This window comes from Balaenoptera borealis (assembly GCF_965194805.1).
Source record: "Balaenoptera borealis genome assembly, chromosome: 11".
Classification (NCBI taxonomy): Eukaryota; Metazoa; Chordata; class Mammalia; order Artiodactyla; family Balaenopteridae; genus Balaenoptera; species Balaenoptera borealis.
The window spans coordinates 80,372,678-80,392,589 of record NC_138868.1 but is presented as its reverse complement, the minus strand read 5'-3'; the positions used below and the strand labels follow the sequence as shown (position 1 = coordinate 80,392,589).

Here is a 19,912-nt window from a genome sequence, read left to right as displayed (position 1 = left end):
TCTATTATAGAGTTTTGGTTTGTGGTTACCATGAGATTTATATACAGCTATATATATTTGATTATTTTAAGTTGGTGATGTTTTAAGTTCAAACACATTTTAACTACCTTGTAATTTTACTCCCCTCTCTCCAAAGTTTACTGCTTTTGTCATCATATTTTATATTTTTTTGTTTTGTGAATCCCTTCACTATTTATTTTGGTTATAGATGATGGTACTACTTTTGTCTTTTAACCTTCATACTAGCTTTTAAATGATTTATTTATTTATTTATTTATGGCTGTGTTGGGTCTTCGTTTCTGTGCGAGGGCTCCCTCCAGCTGCAGCAAGCGGGGGCCACTCTTCATCACGGTGCGTGGGACTCTCACCATCACGGCCTCTCTTGTTGTGGAGCACAAGCTCCAGATGCGCAGGCTCAGCAGCTGCGGCTCATGGGCCCAGCCGCTCCGCGGCACGTGGGATCCTCCCAGACCAGGGCTCGAACCTGTGCCCCCTGCATTGGCAGGCAGACTCTCAACCACTGCACCACCAGGGAAGTCCCTAAATGATTGATCTATTACCTTTATTGTATGTTTGCCTTTACTGGTGAGATTTTTCCTTTTATCATTTTTATATTTCTAATTGTGGCCTGTTCTTTCCCACTTAGAGAAGTCCCTTTAACGTTTCTTATATAGCCAAATTAGTGGTGCTGAAATCTTTTAGCTTTTGCTTCTTTGTAAAACTCTTTAGCTCTCCTTCAAATCTAAATGATAACCCTGTTTGATAGAGTATCCTTTATTATAAGTTTTAAATTTTATCTCTTTAAGTATATTGTGCCACTCCTTTCTGGCCTGCAATATTTCTGCTGAGAAGTCAGCTGATAATCTTATAGGAGTTCCCTTGTATGTAACTAGTTGCTTTTCTCTTGCTACTTTTAACATTCTCTCTTTATCTTTAATTTTTGCCATTTTAATTATAATGTGTCTGGGTGTGGATCTCTTTACTTTTATCTTGTTGGGGGTTTTCTGTACTTCCTGGACCTGGATGCCTGTTTCCTTCCCCAATTTACAGAAGTATTTTAGCTATTGTTTCTTCAAATAAGTTCTCTTCCACTTTCTTTCTTCCTTCTCCTGCTGGAACCCTTTAAATGCAAGTTAAGTATGCTTGATGTTGTCACAGAGGTCACTTAAAATATCTTCATTTTTTCAAAATTCTTATTTCTGTTCAGCTTGGGTGATTTCCACTACTCTGTCTTCCAGATTGCTGGCCCATTCCTCGGTATCAACTAATCTACTGTTGATTCCTTCTATCATATTTTAAAATTTCATTTATTGTATTCTTCAGCTCTGTTTGTTTTTTATTTTCTAATTCTTTGTTGAAATTCATACTGTTTTCATCCATTCTTCTTTCGAGTTTAGTGAGCATTTTATGACCATTGCCTAGAACTCTTTATTGGATAGATTGCTTATCTTCACTTTTTAAAAGATATTGTTACTTTGTTTGGAACATTTTCCTCTGTCTCCTCATTTTGCCTATTTCTTTGTGTTTACTTCTATGTATTAGGTAGGTCAGTTGAATTTCCAGATCTTGGAAAAGTGGTGTTATGTAGGACATGTCCTATGGGGGTCAGCAATATGTTCCCCTCTGGTTACTAAAGCTATATGCTGTAGAAGTGTCCCCTATTGAGTTGTGTGTCCCCTAATTGAATTGTGTGCCCCCTTCTTTTGTGGCTGGCCCAACTACAGTGTGCACACTGGAAGGTGGAGCTGGTCCAAATGGCTGCTAGGTCCTGTCTCATGCAGTGGCTGTGGACCTGCTAGAGCATGGAGCCATGTTCCCGTGGAGCTAGCTGCACAAGCTGGGGTCCATGAGCCCTCTGGGCTGGTGTCAGCCCATGGCTAGTCAGGGGTAAGATAGACATTTTTATTGCTATTTTAAGAATAAAGAAAAAAGGACACAGAGAAGGTAAATAATTTGTTTGGTGTCACAGACCTAGTAAGTCCGTATTAAGATTCTAACTGAGGACTGTTTCACCCAAACTCAAGCTGTTTCTACTATCCGACTTTGATTCTATTGACTAATAATTTTTCAACTAATAAGGAGCATGATCTGATACAATTTGGCTCAACTATTAGGGGCAATATAAAAGAGTTAATAAATTATCAACAACAAAAAATCTTACTCTAATTCTGTACTTTTTTTGAGCAGTCAAGTTGACAATAAAATATCTTGAGGGAGATGTGAATATAAGTGAGGGTGGAAATTTGAGAAGTTTTTCCACTTTTCCTCTAAATTCATGACTTGGAACAGTATGTTCCAATCTTGTAATTGCAGAAAATATGATTTTCAAAGGAAGGAAGGATTGTGAAATGTGTTTTGGGCCACAAAGGTACTGAATTGTGTGTTTATGCTTAGAACCTTAGAGTTGGATTTTTTTAATGAGCACTTAGGAATTCATGGCTAGCAAGATTTTTGCTGATGTTTTCTGGAATTGGAACTTTGACCAACCTTGCTGACTGAGGAGACTTTGGTTTTTTGAATTTCAATAACACATACTCACTGCTCATAGACATTTGTCCTAACTGGGTTTCATATGGACAGCACAAGTGAAAGATAATTGACAGGAAAGACTGGACTTAGAAAGAGGAGAGGGAAGTCAGAACGTCAGAAATTCATGAGAGGAGGCCCTAATATTGAAGACTATGAGACATACACTGGGATAATAGACATAGCCAGTATTTAGTTTTTGAAAATATGAATATTTGAGAGAGAAAATTTTTGGAAAGGGTTAGATCCAGGCTAAGATGGTGTTATAAATAGATGAAATGCAGAGATTTAATTTAGTCTGAAGACACTACAAACTCTTGTTTCTATTTGATTTATAGGTTTTGACTGAACAACATGTGCATCATCTCTGCTACTTACTGTGTATGTGAACTTGAACAAATGTTTTAACTTTTCTGAACTCCATTTTTTCATCTGTGAACTGAGGATACTGATATTTACCTTGTAATGTGGGTGTAAAGATTACACATAATATAACATGCTGGGTTCATAGTAGATAATCAATATATAGTAGCTTTCTCCTTTCTTAAAAGAGAGTTCTGATACATACCTGTTTGACCATACTACACATTCTGAGAAGAGTAAGAGACACTAATTACCTAAAAGTATATAAAATAATGAAAGTTCAGAACCTTTATTCCATTATTCTAATGGTATAGCTTTAATGGAGAGTAAGCTGGCACACCAACACATACTCTCTAGGTTTATATGAGTTAGCTCTGCCTTGGTACATATCCAACTCTAATTTAGTTATACAATACAATTTCATTTTGTCCTTCCTACATAATATGACCCATCCAAAAAGGTGTGTCAACATTACAAATCATGACTCATAAGAAGGTGAAGTGTCTCAGCCGTGGCAAAGCAGTGCCTAGGATCATTACACAGATTTGTCAGGGCAATGAGTATCACTGGTTATAGATATTTGACCTAACCTGCAGAATAAAGCACTTATAAATTCCAGAATTTAATCAAAAAATATATGGATAACAAAAGAAAAAGTAATTCAGCCAAGTGTAAATACCCCAAACTTTCATCTATTACCTGTAGCAACCTGCCCAGGAAACCAATCTCCTTATCTTCAATAAACAACCTAGGAAGCCAGCTTGTTGTAAGTGCAGGAAGCTAGATTGATATCTCTAGTGACAATCCAGGAGGCTAAACGACAACTTCTGTGATAATCAATCTAAAATGCCTAAGATTTTCTGAGAAACTGACGGCCTTATTTTTGTCTCATTTCCAACTGAGGATCCAATTGGATTTCCTAACCAATTTCACAGGATACGCACTTCTAGTTAGCCCACCTACAGCATCCCCAGATCAATAGCTTTCAATCAGGATATACACGAAAAGTTCCCTTTTCCACACCGTAATGTTTCCCATGTGTCTATCTGCTTTGAGTCTCTGTGAAAACACACATTTTGGTGTCTGACTCCCTTGCTACAGCAAGCTCTGGATAAATAGCAATTGCTTGGTCTCATTTGGTTGGTCTTTGTTTTTCTCCACACCAGGGAGAGACCTGCCACGTCACAAAGAAAGGAACTCAACCTCAACTGTAGATGAACTAGTTTCAATTCTTCCCATTTTACAAGATTAATGGCATCCATGCCTTTTTTTTTTTTAAACATCTTTATTGGAGTATAATTGCTTTACAATGGTGTGTTAGTTTCTGCTGTATAACAAAGTGAATCAGTTATACATATACATATGTTCCCATATCTCTTCCTCTTGCATCTCCCTCCCTCCCACCCTCCCTATCCCACCCCTCTAGGTGGTCACAAAGCACCGAGCTGATCTCCCTGTGCTATGTGACTGCTTCCCACTAGCTATCTATTTTATATTTAGTAGTGTATATATGTCCATGCCACTCTCTCACCCTGTCACATCTTACCCTTCCCCCTCCCCATATCCCCAAGTCCATTCTCTAGTAGGTCTGTGTCTTTATTCCCATCTTGCCACTAGGTTCTTCATTACCTTTTTTTTTTCCCTTAGATTCCATATATATGTGTTAGCATACTGTATTTGTTTTTCTCTTTCTGACTTACTTCACTCTGTATGACAGACTCTAACTCCATCCACCTCACTACAAATACCTCCATTTCGTTTCTTTTTATGCCTGAGTAATATTCCATTGTATATATGTGCCACATCTTCTTTATCCATTCATCTGATGATGGACACTTAGGTTGCTTCCATGTCCTGGCTATTGTAAATAGAGCTGCAATGAACATTGTGGTACATGACTCTTTTTGAATTATGGTTTTCTCAGGGTATATGCCCAGTAGTGGGATTGCTGGGTCGTTTGGTAGTTCTATTTTTAGTTTTTTAAGGAACCTCCATACTGTTCTCCATAGTGGCTGTATCAATTTACATTCCCACCAACAGTGCAAGAGGCTTCCCTTTTCTCCACACCCTCTCCAGCATTTATTGTTTCTAGATTTTTTGATGATGGCCATTCTGACCAGTGTGAGATGATATCTCATTGTAGTTTTGATTTGCATTTCTCTAATGATTAATGATGTTGAGCATTCTTTCATGTGTCTGTTGGTAATCTGTATATCTTCTTTGGAGAAATGTCTATTTAGGTCTTCTGCCCATTTTTGGGTTGGGTTGTTTGTTTTTTTGTTATTGAGCTGCATGAGCTGCTTGTAAATCTTGGAGATTAATCCTTTGTCAGTTGCTTCATTTGCAAATATTTTCTCCCATTCTGAGGGTTGTCTTTTGGTCTTGTTTATGGTTTCCTTTGCTGTGCAAAAGCTTTTAAGTTTCATTAGGTCCCATTTGTTTATTTGTGTTTTTATTTCCATTTCTCTAGGAGTTGGGTCAAAAAGGATCTTGCTGTGATTTATGTTATGCCTTTTTTATCCTTCCTGTCCCTTTTCTGTCTGTATCATCTCTTTCCATTCTCAATTCTTTTTACTTATATCTGCAATCCTTCAGATTCCCCTTACAGCTCACTTAGATGATTATAATAAACCAGTCAATGTTATTTTCTTTTTATTCTAATCCACCTCAATCACTACTGCCAGATAAATCTCACAGAAGCAATGTTCCAATGTTTTCACTTATCTTACAAAAAACATTAAATGGGAAAATTTTCAGTCTGAGAAAACAAATGGCCTCAATCAAAATCCCAGCAAGTTATTTTTTGGGTATAACAAACTAATACTAAAGTTTATATTGAGAGGCAGAAGATCCAGAATAGCCAACACAGTGTTGAAGGAGGACAATGTGCTACAGTAATCAACTCAGTGTGGTATGGGTAAAAGAATAGATAAATAGATCAATGAAACAGAATAGAGAGCCCAGATATAGATTCACATAAATATAGTCAACTGATCTTTGACAAAGGATCAAAGGCAATGCAATGGAGCAAAGATAGTATTTTCAACAAATGGTGCTGGGACAACTGGAAATGCACATGGAAAAAACTGAATTGAGATGCAGTCTTACACTCTTCACAAAAATTAGCTCAAAATGAATCACAGACCTAAATGTAAAGCACAAAACTATATATAATTAGAAAATTATATATATATGTATATTTAATAGTTCTTTTAAAAAAAGAAGACACTGGCTAGTAGCCACTGAAGTAGTCTTTCCCAAACTTGCACTACAGCACATAAAATGCAAGGAAAAAAAGAAGTTATAACATTGAAAACAAAGTTGCTCTTTTAGAATACATTTTTCCACTGTTTATAAGGACAGAGAAGCTATATTGGATAAAACAAAAGATTGCTTATCTATGTTTATCATATGAAACCTCAGGAACTTATGGTCGTTTGAAAGAACTAGAAATATATTTTTTTCCTCAAATGTCTGATCAGAGACAAGGACATTTATTTTTCTATGAATGAGAAAACACTGAAGCTACATCTCTATTGGATGGATGTTGATTCTGGAAGAGAGAAAAGAAATTGTGACCGTAAAGTTGCATACCCATCCACGATATCTTCCATAAGAGAGGTTAACAAAAGAGATGCTCAGATATGCTAGAATCAGTAAATTTCTCCTGAACCACCCTTGGAAAATTACATAAAGACATACAATTGCCAACTGACTCAAAATGAACAATTCCAGAATGCATAGTTCAGGCTCTAAAAAGTTTAACAGAGCTATCTTTTCTTGGTTTGTTTGCAGTTTTCTAACTGAAAGGTGACTTGTCAGGTGGATTTGGCAGTATGGGGTTATGCTTGGTCCATGCTGCTTCTCACACCTATTTCCCTTCTGCTTCTACTCTAATCATCATATGAAAAAAAGTGTTTCTCGAGCAACATTTTATATCCTACAATCAGATGAAATATACTGCCCATTGGAGTACCACTAAAAACTTTGTTATTTGTTTGCACAATTGAAATAATTATGCCAAGAATATTACAAAATGCTCTCCTTCTTTCCATAAAATCAGAGTTGCCTGGAGTCACATAATGGCCATTGTTATTGCTAAGGAATTTGAATAATGGATTTCAACACACTTACCCCTCCTGTTGAGTGATCTGAGTCATTAGGCTTTTATAAATGAAAAAGATAGTCATTCCACGTGCAAATATTATCTGTTCTCAATTCCCTATTTCTACTCTAGTTCACATTCCAACTAAAATGTTTGAATGTTTCTGTGGAAAACAGACATAAAAATTAGCATATATGATCTGATTTCAACCATGAAAAATGTACATTTTAAGAAACCCATAAGCAGCATGTTTTATTCTATAATGCAGAGGGAATACATCACCTTATTAGTGCTTATTTTTGGCTGATGAGATTCAGTTTTGTGGAAAAAAAATAGATAAAATTTTATAACTTTTCCATGATCAGCATGATATAAAAAAGTATACACAGGTATTAAAAAATCAAAAGTACAGTAAAGTGTTAATAGTGTTTTCCTCCTAGCAGCTTGAATGTAAATGATTTATTTTCCTCTAACTTTTTTCTATATTTTAAATTTTCTATAGTAAAAATATAAAATTTTATTGAAATGTAAAAAATTTAATTGAATGTATTTTGTAGAAACATGGCTTTCCATCACCAACAAAATCAACTAAACATCTACAGTAATTCCCTTTACATACTAACGAGTTCCGTTCTGAGAGTGCGTTCATAAGTCCAATTTGTTCATAAGTCCAACAAAGTTAGCCTAGGTACCCAACTAACACAGTCAGCTATATAGTACTGTACTGTAATAGGTTTATAATTCTTTTCGCACAAATAATACATAAAATCAAACAAACACAAAAAATAAAGAAAACATTTTTAATCTTACAGTACAGTACCTTGGAAAGTACAGCAGTACAGTACAATAGCTGCCATAAAGAGGCTGGCATCGAGTGAATGGGCAAGAAGAGTTACTGACTGGAGGAGGGAGAGGAGGTGGGAGATGGTAGAGCTGAAAGATGGTCAGCAATAGGAGAGGGAGGGCAAGCTGCAATTTCACTCACGCCTGACGTTGATGGAACGCATGTTCGCATCTTTGAAAGTTCTCAACCTGAAGGTTCATATGTAGGGGACTTGCTGTAAAATAAATTAAATAAACTAAACATCTTAGCTGCAGGCTAATGGCTTTCCACAATGAGCTTCAATCTGTCTTCCCATAACTTTATTTTTCATTTTTCATTATTCCCCTTCACACATTTTTCACTTCAATAAAAAATTAACCCTTTGCCATTTTACGTATAGACTCTAAATTTTCTTGACTCTGTATGGTTGTTTATCCTGTTCCTGGATTTTCCTCTATGTCCAAATCATTTCAGGCTTCACTTATTTGTGGCTTTACCTTGGGCTTTTTCTAAACTAAACAGCTTTTCTTCTGCATATTTCCGGTACAGCTTCTTTCTTTATTTCTTATAAAATCTTATGCAGAGGTCATCTCCTCTATGAGATTATATCCTTTTCTCCTTCATTCATTCCTTCATTCTGTCATCTCATCCTTCCTTCTTTCCTATTTTTAAGTAGCTAATTTGGTCACTTTTTTTTCTATATTTCTCATTTAAATATTATCTCCAAATCTACAGTCTTACTTTGTTTATTCTGAAGCATTTAAGACTCAGACACTTGAGAAATGAATGAATACCTGAAAGAATGATATATCAGCTGGAGGTAGCAAGGATCATGTGTTATCTCATCTGATTAGTCATGGAGAATCATGATAAATAGGAAGACAAAAGTGAAAAGTTATGAGACAGAATGTTACTTGGACTAACTGCCTGCTTTTGAATCTAAGTTTGGATCAGATTTAAGTTTACTTCTAGACCTCTGATCCCTGGAGGTTAGATTTACAAAAGCACCCATTCTGACCCTTGTATATATTTCACCGTATGACAAATGATTGTTCTGTGGAACAGTCATTTTCCTTCCTGTGTAGAAAAAGCCCATTTTTTACCTAGTGTTCACAACTCCCCTCTACATTTGATGTATTGGGTTGGCTAAAAATTTCGACAGAGAAATCAGAACGAACTTTTTGGCCAAGCCAATATTTACTCTTTCTTACTCTTTTTCCTTCTTTTTTCCCTTCTTTCCCTTTCCCTTTCTCCTTCCCTCCCCTCTTCCTTCCTCCATTTTGTCTTTCCTTCCTTCTTTCCTTCCTTCCTCTTCCTTCCCTTCCTTCCTTCACTCAGTTACTGTGTAATTTGCCTATTCCTTTGCATTAATCTGTTCTCTTTTAAAATTTAATCCACAAAATTCAAACTATCTCATTCATTGTCAGAAAACTCCTTGATTCCACAGTCTTAGTTTGGGTGTTCAATAGATGTAAGAATAAGTATTTTAAGTATATAAGTCTTTTATTTATTCTCTTATTAGAGAGACTTAAGAGGATAGCTTGAAACTTTTTCTATGAAAATAAAATAAAATAAATCAGTTATTAGGGTATTTAGTAAATATGACATGTAAGATATAGGAATTTAGATATGCATCATTTGTGAAATTTTTAACTTTTCATTTACCTGTTTGACTTTTGCTGTGAGCCTTTCATTCATAATTAATATATTAATTAATTCTCTACCAAATTTTGAGGTTCCTGCTGTATGCAAGGCCCCACCCTAAGTATTAGGAGTACAGAAATAAATGGGAAACAGTCCCTACCCTCAAGAATTTACAGTAATATGGGGAGGCAGATAAGTAAACCATTACACTACAGTTCAGTATGAAAAATCAGGAAGGTACATATACTGTTAAGAAATAAGTAATGAACTCTTCCTGGGGCTCAAGGAAGACCTCTCAGAGAAGTCTGTTTTAAAAGATGACAAAGTTCTGCATTGGCAAACTTGTGATTTTCTCAGGAAAAAGATGGCCTCTTTTGTCAATCACTTTTGAATAGTTGGGAAAATAAACATAAAGTCTGTCAAGTTTCCCTCTAAATTTAAAAAATGTTTTATAAATTATGCTAGCAGAGAAAATTTACAAAGTAAAACCCTTAATTTAGAAGGAATTGACAATTGTGGATGTCACAGCTCTTCTTTTAATTTCTCACTGCCTTTTCTGCCTGACTTCATTGTTTCTTCCTGGTACAAGCCCTTACCACTCCAACCCCCTTAGCTGCCCTGACATCAGTGTAAACAAGTATTTTACCCTTATCTCAGTCAAAATGAAACAAGACACTAAGGAATATAGAACTCTAGCTTTGAGGTGTCTTTGAACAGAATCTAGCCTAAAAATGGATGCTTAAATGTACCGTATAACCCCCTGCCAACTGGTCGTTAGGCATCTGGAAACCTCCAGCTACAGGTTACAACCACTGAGGAATCCTATTACATCTTCTATAAATATTGAGTGAAACATCTCCAATATTTCTTTAAAAACACACAAAAAGTAAAGCAAAAAAGGAAAATGCAAAAGGGATGCAAGTGGGAGAAATCAAAATGTACACTTATTAAATGTTCATTAAGTGCACATTTTTATTCATCATTTTATTTAATTCTCACTCCCAGGATATTCTGCTCTTAGTAAACAAATAAGCAAGCAAACAAAGAAAAAACAAAGTGTGGTGATAAATAAAAGTTTGTGCACTTAGTAAATGTTTAATAAGTGTAAGTTTTGCTTCCTCCCACTTGCATTCCTTTTGAGTTTCTTTTTTGATTTATTTTTCTAAGGATATAGGAAGTGAGGTTGGTAGGGAGATAGGTGGGTGGCAGGTGGCAGGAGGATTGTATGTAAAGTGTTTAACAAAGTTTCTTCTTCTGGGAAAGTTTAAGGTCTTCCTTACCAGCATTTATTTCACACAAGTGATGTGAGCAGTACTCTAGTTGACAAAGAAAAAGAAAGAAAAGGTAGGAAAGGGAAGGGAAGGAAAAGAAAAAGGAAAAAAAGGAGGAGAAGAGAAGAGAAAAATGATAAGCAAGGGACAAGAATTTAGGATGGCTTTTTTTTTAACTTTAAAATATCTACAAATTTGAATTTAGGGAGGAAGAAAAGAGATTGAAAGAGAATAAGAAAAGAGTAGGAGATAAGACAGAGAAGAATTTCAGTCTAGTGAACAAAGTAATTTATATCAATTCTTTGAGTATTTGTGGAGTAGCTATTACAGGTCCATCACCCATTAATAAATTGGGTACAGAATTAAGACCAACCAAAAGAAAATGGATATGTGTCCTTCTTCCTCAAAATCTTGAGGAATGAGCATCCTTCCCATGAGCATCTCCTCCTCAAGGACTAACAAATCCAAGCAGAATGTGACAATAGGTATTTCAAATCAAAGGCTCAAAAAGTGAATTTCCCTTTCAATTTTATTCTAGATAGTATTTCTTCTGTTTTTACAGAATTTAATAGTATAGACTGCAGCTATTTATGTACAGCCTTGCATTTACTTATATCTTATTACATTTGATTTTAAATATGTTCTTCTTAAATTAAAATTACATTTAAAAGTTCTACAGAATTCTGACTTTTTTACCATGTCATCCTACTTCTCAAATCCACAAACATAAACTATCTAGTAAATTCCAGTCACTTTTTTTTCCAGAATAAAAAAAAATGCCCCAGTTTTCTTCTTACCAAGACAGGAAGCATTTCCTGGAGATTAATCACTCTTTTGACTTGCAAAATTGGAAAGGTTGAGAGAAATTAGTAAAGTAGGTTGTATCATCCTATTTTGGATTTGGAATTTTTGGAAATGGTCCTGCTGCCATTCATAGGAAAGCAATCATGAGTCAAGCTGTGTGTGGGTGATCTAAACAAACATTGTCACCCTATAAAAGTCGGACTCCAGACCGTTAACCTAGAAGAAGATAAGCAGAGAGCAAGGCATTAAGACAACAGAGAGCTGAGAAAAGTCAATGGAAGTGAGGAATCTTCCAGTTCTGCTGTTGCTATGTGTGGCAGTTTGCTCAGCCTATCCATTGGACAGAGCTGCAAAGGACAAGGATGACAGCATGGACCTTGTTCAGGTAATTAAGGAGCCAGCCCTCACGCTCCCTGACAGGGCCAAGTGGAAACCCTCTCTGCTTTCTATTTATAAAACTCACAGAATTGTTTGAACTTAATGTATAAGAAGTTCAAAGGCAGAGAGTTATAGAGTGTTGTACGTGGAGAGGGTCTCAGTATCACCTGTTTGGACTCCTCTTTTGATGCCAGAAGAAACAAAAGCCAGAGATATTAGGTAATTTCCTAAGATCAAAGCCACCTTACTAGCAGCACTGCTTAAGACACATGATTAGCAAGTGTAGAGTATATGAAATATATCTTGCTTTGGAACTTCTGTAGGTATTTTAATCCAATATAAAGTTAGATGGATGTTTTTATTTCTGGTGTCATGTTTAGACATAGAGATTTGTCTAAGTTTTTTTCTCAAGCCAGGTCCTTGTGAGAAGCATAAAATGGAAAATTGAGTAAATGTAGCTGAAATATACAATTATGCACAAGAAAGTTTGTTTTGTTTTTCTCCTTTAAGTTCCCTGGATAATTATCTTGATTTTCCAATTCATTGCAATTTTCATTGCTTTGGTAGTAAAATAAGCTGCAGAGATATTCTGTTACAAAGATAAAATGAAAGTGAGGAGGAGTCTGCAATTGAAGAATTAAACAAATATGACACTTACTTTGATTTCAATAAACTAGAGGAATATTTCAAATAGATTAAGTGAGCAACTGTACAAGTTTACCATAAACCACTAAAAATCATAAGAATGACCTAAAAACTATACTTATGTTTCTGCTAGCAATACCTCGAAAACTACTACAACCTTGAAAAGGATGTGAAACAGTTTGTTAGAAGAAAGGACAGTGGTCCTGTAGTTAAAAAAATACAAGAAATGCAGAGGTTCCTGGGGTTGGAAGTGACAGGGAAGCTGGACTCTGACACTCTGGAGGTGATACACAAGCCCAGATGTGGGGTTCCTGACGTTGGTCACTTCAGCACCTTTCCTGGCATGCCCAAGTGGAGGAAAACTCACCTCACTTACAGGTAATGGGTCCAAAGAGATTTTGACATAATACTGAGGTTTATAAATCACTATCACAGGAGAAATAGTATCTTCAATTTTTTTTCATACAGGATTGTGAATTATACACTGGATTTGCCAAGAGATGCTGTTGATTCTGCCATTGAGAAAGCTCTGGCAGTCTGGGAGGAGGTGACTCCATTTACATTCTCCAGGATCAATGAAGGAGAGGCAGACATAATGATAATTTTTGCAGTTCGAGGTAAAAAACAAAAACAAGGAAAAAAAAACCCATGCAAAATTTTATCTGTTGTTGTTTCATTAGAAAAGATTCCAGAGAGATCCTAATTACTAATCTTGCCAATAAAAATTTTTTTCTCTCTTAGAACATGGAGACTTTAGCCCTTTTGATGGACCTGGAAAAGTTTTGGCTCACGCCTATCCACCTGGGCCAGGGATTTATGGAGATGCTCACTTTGATGATGATGAAAAATGGACAAAGGATACATCAGGTTAGTTATACATCTCTCAGAATGATTTCAGTGTTGATTTTTGTTTTAACTTGGAGAACTCTTAATAGCTAAGAATACTGAAGAAATGGGGTGTTATGGATTTCCAATGGGTCAAGAATCAGCAGAATCAGGCTGGAGATGGGAGTAATTGGATATGGCTGGATACTTTGTCCCAGAGATTGATTTCAAGAATGAGCCTTGAAAAACACTTGGCTTTCCATTAGGTGTACTCAGTCAATTGATCAATTAACCAAAAGAAAAAAAAAGAGGGGGGAAGCACTGTGTGTTTCCAGGAAGTAAACAAATATAATACACAGCTGATCTGTGTAATGTACATGTATTTAAGGAATGAGTAACTATTATTTGTGATTTCTTAAATAGGGATCAATTTATTCCTCGTTGCTGCCCATGAACTTGGCCATTCCCTGGGTCTCCAACACTCGACCAACAGTGAAGCTTTGATGTATCCAGTCTACAAGCCATTCGCAGACCTGACTCGGTTCCACCTTTCTCAAGATGATGTGAATGGCATTCAGTCCCTGTATGGTGAGTGATGCTGGAAAAATTAGGCATTGTAACTTTGCAATGACGGTCTTCAGGAAAGCTTCAAAATGCTGCATAAAGCATTTGTAATTTAACTCAAAGCACTTTGAGAATGTTTGGAAAGGATATAAATTGACAGAAGAATCACATTTCTTCTAATGTTTGCATCCTCATATCTGTTCCCTTTAGGACCTCCGACAGCTTCTCCAGATGACCCTGTGGTGCCCACAGAATCTGTGCCTCCAGAACCTGGCACACCAGCCACATGTGATCCTGCTTTGTCCTTTGATGCAGTCAGCACTCTGAGGGGAGAAATTCTGTTCTTTAAAGACAGGTCAGACCAGAAAACTATATTTTCCTATCTATTCTTTTGATGTATCTATACAATGCTTAGCGAGGAAAACAAACAGAAACTTGATAGGGATTTTTAAATATTTAAAACAAAAAATTTTGCTCTGAACTTAGAATCTTTCTGATGCTTCACTTTCCACATTTTCCTAAAATTGTCAAGTTCATTTTCAAAGACTTAGGATGATTTGATTTTTACCCTGTAATTGTCATTCCCAAATGTTATAAGTTACAGTTGCTTTTCAAAAGGCACAAGTAGAACTTTAGAATCAGAATTTTATCTTTACTTCCTTTAAAAATGATACCAGGATACCATTACATTTAATCAATTAATTTACTCACTGCTGGATAAATATGCACATGATAAAACTGCACAAGTGGAAAGAAAGTTAAAAGGAAGTCATCACCACATCATTGACTCTTAGTTCCTCAGTTCTCCCTATCTTCATCCATAGTGATGAACTCTTAAATATCCTTCCAGAATTGTTCTGTGTATATATAAAACTATACTTACATGCACGTATACATACACACACATCTGTCTATCTTTTTGAAAATATAAATGATGGTATAATATATATATTGTTTTGCATGAATTGTAGATATTTAAAGGTTACAGTCAGCTGATTAATTTGCATTGTAAGATAACTTTCCTTTCACAGAAGACATTACTCTGGAATCCTACGGCAACAGGTCCAGTGCAATCTTCTGGAAAAAAAGGAAAGATTTTTCCCCAGTGACAACATACCTGATTTCTGTCTGTCATCGAGCCTAGAGGATGTGGGAATGGGGGAAGATGTGTGAGACAGGACAATGAAGAAAATATGCTGAAAGGTGAAAGACTTCTTTCAATTTTCATTTCTTTTTACATATTTTTCAGACATTTTTGGCGCAAATCCTTCAGGACACTTGTACCTGAATTTCATTTGATCTCTTCGTTTTGGCCATCTCTTCCTTCAGGCATAGATGCTGCATATGAAGTTATTAGCAAAGACAGCGTTTTCATTTTTAAAGGTAATTATTATATAATAATTTCTTTAACTTGCTGAAATAAAGCCTCTCACTGGAAAATTGATTAAGAGTTTAACTGGAAATTGCTCAGAGTTGTAAATTCCCTCATTTGGTCTGTGTTCATTCATTCAAGCTGCAAATTTTTGTTTAATGTCTATTTTGAGCTGGTGACTAAATCTAAAATTCTGGCTTCCCTTTTACTATGAAAATTAAAGATGCTAAGAAGTATTTCTAAAACCAAAGATATCTGTTATAGATTCAAAGTGATTGTGATTTTTTAAAAAAAACCACAGGAAGTCAGTTCTGGGCCATCAGAGGAAATGAGGTGCAAGCAGGTTACCCAAGAGACATCCATACCCTGGGTTTTCCTTCAACAATAAGGAAAATAGATGCAGCCTTTTCTGATAAGGAAAAGAAGAAAACATACTTCTTTGTAGAGGACAAATACTGGAGGTAAAATTTGATTGGAATGACTTTGTATGATCCTAATTAGGGAAATTATTTTCTTTCTCTAAGGAAATCCCCCGCCTTACTCTTAGACCTGCGTCCCTCACAATAGGAACGGTGGGGCTTTAGACAACTGTGGGGAAGTACTTACTTTCAAATATAGCAGTGCCTGATAACAGGCATTTCTTAAGCTCTCCTGTTTTGAGTCACATGTACAATAAGCTGGAGCTTCCCTTTGTGTTGTTGACCCATCCGCCTGGAGTGTTCTCCTTTCTCCTCCACCGACACAAACCCTGCCCATCCTCCAAGTCCTGGCTCAAGTCCCACTACTTCCATGAAGCTTTCCCTGCTGCATTCCAAACCCAACTGTACTTTTCTTTTTTGAAAGAAGCCCTGCGAATCCAGGCCACAGGAAAATCATTCTTTTCCCTTTGTCTTATAATCCACTCATTGTTTGAGTGTCTGTCTTGATTTCCCAACTGTACTATGTGATTCTCAAGGGCTTCCCTTAGCCTCACCCATTCATTACCTCTGCCTAAGAGGATGACAGGTAATAACAGTCTAGCTATATAGGACTCTCAGAGAGGCTAATTCTTGGGCTATCTGCCCAGACTCTGAGATCTGGGCGGACCAACCAAGGTCCAGCCAACAATCAAAGATGCACTTACTGTGCTTTGCTTCTTGTCCCAATCCCTTTTCATAGGAGACTGCCATAGGAAATCCAGATGTGCAGGGTAGGGACAACATATATGTACAAAGTATGATAGAGAACTTCAAATTTGTATTTTAGATGAATGATTGAATTCACTTTATGTTCATATCTTTGTGATAGAAGGATGATTAAGATTCTTTCTGTCCAGACCTAAGAAATATGGTAACAAACAGCATCTGCTAGATCAGGGTGTTACCTCTGTTTCTGGTAGAGGTTTTAAGAGCTAAGTTTGCAGTACCATTAAAGTCACACATTTCTGTAGCACTAAACATGTCTGACATTTATTTGCAGTACTTGGAAAGTTTGTTAGAATTCCACATTAAACCTAACATGATTTACGAATTTTGGTGACATGACCTCCATGCAATGCTGAGCTTTTTTTCTTTTACTCGGTGCAGATTTGATGAGAAGAGACAATCCATGGAACCAGGCTTTCCCAAGCAAATAGTGGAAGACTTCCCAGGGGTTGACCCAGAGGTGGATGCTGTTTTTGAAGCATTTGGTAAGAGGACCCTTATTTTGTTGGCAGTGGGGCACTTGAAACAGTCTATAGTATCAGAGGGAAGAGGAAAATTGAAATAATATTTCATAACAGTTTTCTTTAACCAGGTTCCTCCTCTCAACCCTAAATTTCAACTTATGAATTTCATATCAATTATATGACTACCTCATATAATAAGCTATATAAAAATTCCCTCAAGTGGTGTGGCCAAGTTTAACACTGACCAGCTGGCTTTCTCTATCCCACTGCTGCTACTAATTCCCAGGGAGATTTTCTCTGTCTTTCCTGAGTAGTCAGTCAGTTGCCAATATTTAACTTTCCATGAGCCCAAAGTCTAAAAAAAGATTTTTTTTCCTCCTCAGGGATAGATGGGTGGAGGGATAGATGATCTTTATTGAAAGGTAATCTGAGCACCATGATGGCAGAGCCATAAAGGATCATCTGGCTCTGAAAGAGTCCCTGTGCCTCTCTGAGGCCAGAAATGCCCCTCAGGTTGCCTCATGAGGAAAGGGGAGGAGGAGTATTGGGAAGAAAAAGCTTAAAGATACCACAGTTTCCAAAGATGCAGAGAATTTTATCTGACTGCAAGCAGAATAACCTAATAACTCAGAGCATGATTTTGCTGTCAGACAGAGCTGAAGATGAGTGCCATCTCCATTCTTTCCCTGTTGAGTGACCTTGGGCAAACATCTAAATTTGTCTGAACCTCAACTTCTTCATCTGTAAAATGGAGTTAGATATACATGCCTCTTAGGATTGTTGCAGAAATAAATGAAAAAACATCATGTAAAATGTTTAACGTAGTCCCTGGCAAGTAGTCTAATTCTATAAACACTTTCTGCTTTTAGGTATCTATTATTATGAGTTTTGTACTTTGCCAAATTTATTTATTGGAAAAAATATCTCACTATTTCCCCTGTCTGTATTTGCAGGGTTTTTCTATTTCTTCAATGGATCTTCGCAGTTGGAGTTTGACCCAAATGCAAAGAAAGTGACACATGTTTTGAAGAGTAACAGCTGGTTGAATTGTTAGGAGAGATGCTTAGAAGGCATAATATGTGAATTCTAAATGAAGCTGATATCTCTTCACCTAAGTCTCTGTGAACTGAAATGGTTCATTTTCTCCTGTGTGTGCAGTGACTGAGAATGAGAGTGTGAGCTGGTGTGTCTTGCCTGTTAGCTTCACAAATTTCAGGGCATTCAAATGGGCTGTGTGTTTGCACTTTGCTCACATGGGGTAGCCTCCCACAGGGAAGGAAGAAGCACTTGTGCAACAGACAAGTGACTTTATATAGAATATTTTCTTATTATTTAATAAAGACGAGTTGTCAGTTATTTTATTTTATTGTTTTGTTTGTTTCAAGGACGAGTTGTCCTCACAATCTTGGGCGCATTGTGGACTGAGCAGGAGACAGTAGAGGTGGCAGGATTAGGATCTCCACAGCTGGGACCTCACAATGGGCTCATCCAGAACTGGAAACAATCTGCCACTTGCCCTCCCCAGGTACCCTACAAAAGAGATGCTATTTCCACCAACCAGGCATCGTATGTGTTCCTGACATACCTAAGGAGAAAGATCTAGGGAAGTTGTCACCTTATAGGGCAGGCTCTGAAAAAAGTTGTGTCTTTATTCCCGTCTTGCCACTAGGTTCTTCATGACCCTTTTTTTTTTTTTTTTTTCTTAGATTCTAGGTGGGATAGGGAGGGTGGGAGGGAGGGAGATGCAAGAGGGAAGAGATATGGGAACATATGTATATGTATAACTGATTCACTTTGTTATAAAGCAGAAACTAACACACCATTGTAAAGCAATTACACTTCAATAAAGATGTTTAAAAAAAAAAAAGTTGTGAAGCAGAATCCTATAATTATAGCAAATCACCTAGTTCACATACTTCATTATTCAGGTGGGGAAATAAACCTGTTGTTCATCTTTTGCTTTTACTTATATTTTACTTATATTCCATCAATGGAACCCCTTTCCCTGCCTTAGCCAACAAATGTGCTCATATTCCCCCTATTCGCACATGAAAATATCCTCCTGTACTCATTTTGTATCTGTCCATGCCCACAAGCCCATGGACAACTGCATATCCTAAAACTGGTTTGCCACTCCTAAGTAATAAGTGTAACACGGTATCTGCTACACAGTAAGAGCTCATTCATGCTGTAAATTATTAATTCATTTGAGAATAATCTTTTAATCATATTCCGTGTGTCAGGCATTGTGCTAGGTTGTGGGCATAGGAGCCTGAGAAAATGGACACAGTCCCTGCCTCATTGAGATTATAATCCAGCAAGAAAGAATATATGCAAATAGTGACAAACATGAACATGTAACTGTAATTTTAGTAAGAGTTAAAAAGGAAAAAAATTAGGCTTCTTTGATAGAATAATAGGAGGATCTACTTTGATCTGGGTGGTTTTAGAAGAAGTTTTGGGGGAATGGCATTGGAGAAGGTTTTGAAGGAAGACGTGAAAACTTGGTGAGAAGATGATGGTTTGGACTAAAGTGGTCACAGTGGAGAGTCAGAGACAGGAATACATATATATATATATATATATATATATATATATATATATATATATATGATTGACCACAGAACTCTATGATGGCTCAGATATGGAGTTTAAGAGAGGAAATGTTGCCAGAATAATTCCCAGATAGCTTCCTTGAGCATAAGCGTTGATGAGTTAGGAAGAATTGCTCAGTTTTGCCAATTTTTGAAATGTCTGAGAGATTTCCAAGTAAGACCATGAGGTAAATTAGTCTAGAACTCAAAAGAGAAGATACAGTAATTATGTTTGGTGATGGATGTTAACTAAACTTATTGTCGTAATTATTTTGCAATGTATACATATAGCAAATCATTATGCTGTACACCTAAAACTAATACAATGTTATATGTAAATTATATCTCAA

The 19,912-nt window shown here is 36.5% G+C and overlaps 1 protein-coding gene across 1 annotated transcript; it reads left to right on the top strand.

Moving 5' to 3' along the window:
• Positions 1-4,154: 4,154 nt before the first annotated feature.
• On the top strand, positions 4,155-19,543 carry MMP3 (matrix metallopeptidase 3). Its single transcript, XM_082339971.1, has 10 exons — positions 4,155-11,921; positions 12,693-12,937; positions 13,028-13,176; positions 13,301-13,426; positions 13,808-13,972; positions 14,159-14,303; positions 15,198-15,331; positions 15,622-15,781; positions 16,886-16,989; positions 17,922-19,543. The coding sequence occupies exons 1-10, from the start codon at positions 11,811-11,813 to the stop codon at positions 18,020-18,022; spliced, it is 1,440 nt and encodes a 479-aa protein (XP_082196097.1). The 5' UTR covers positions 4,155-11,810; the 3' UTR covers positions 18,023-19,543.
• Positions 19,544-19,912: the final 369 nt, after the last annotated feature.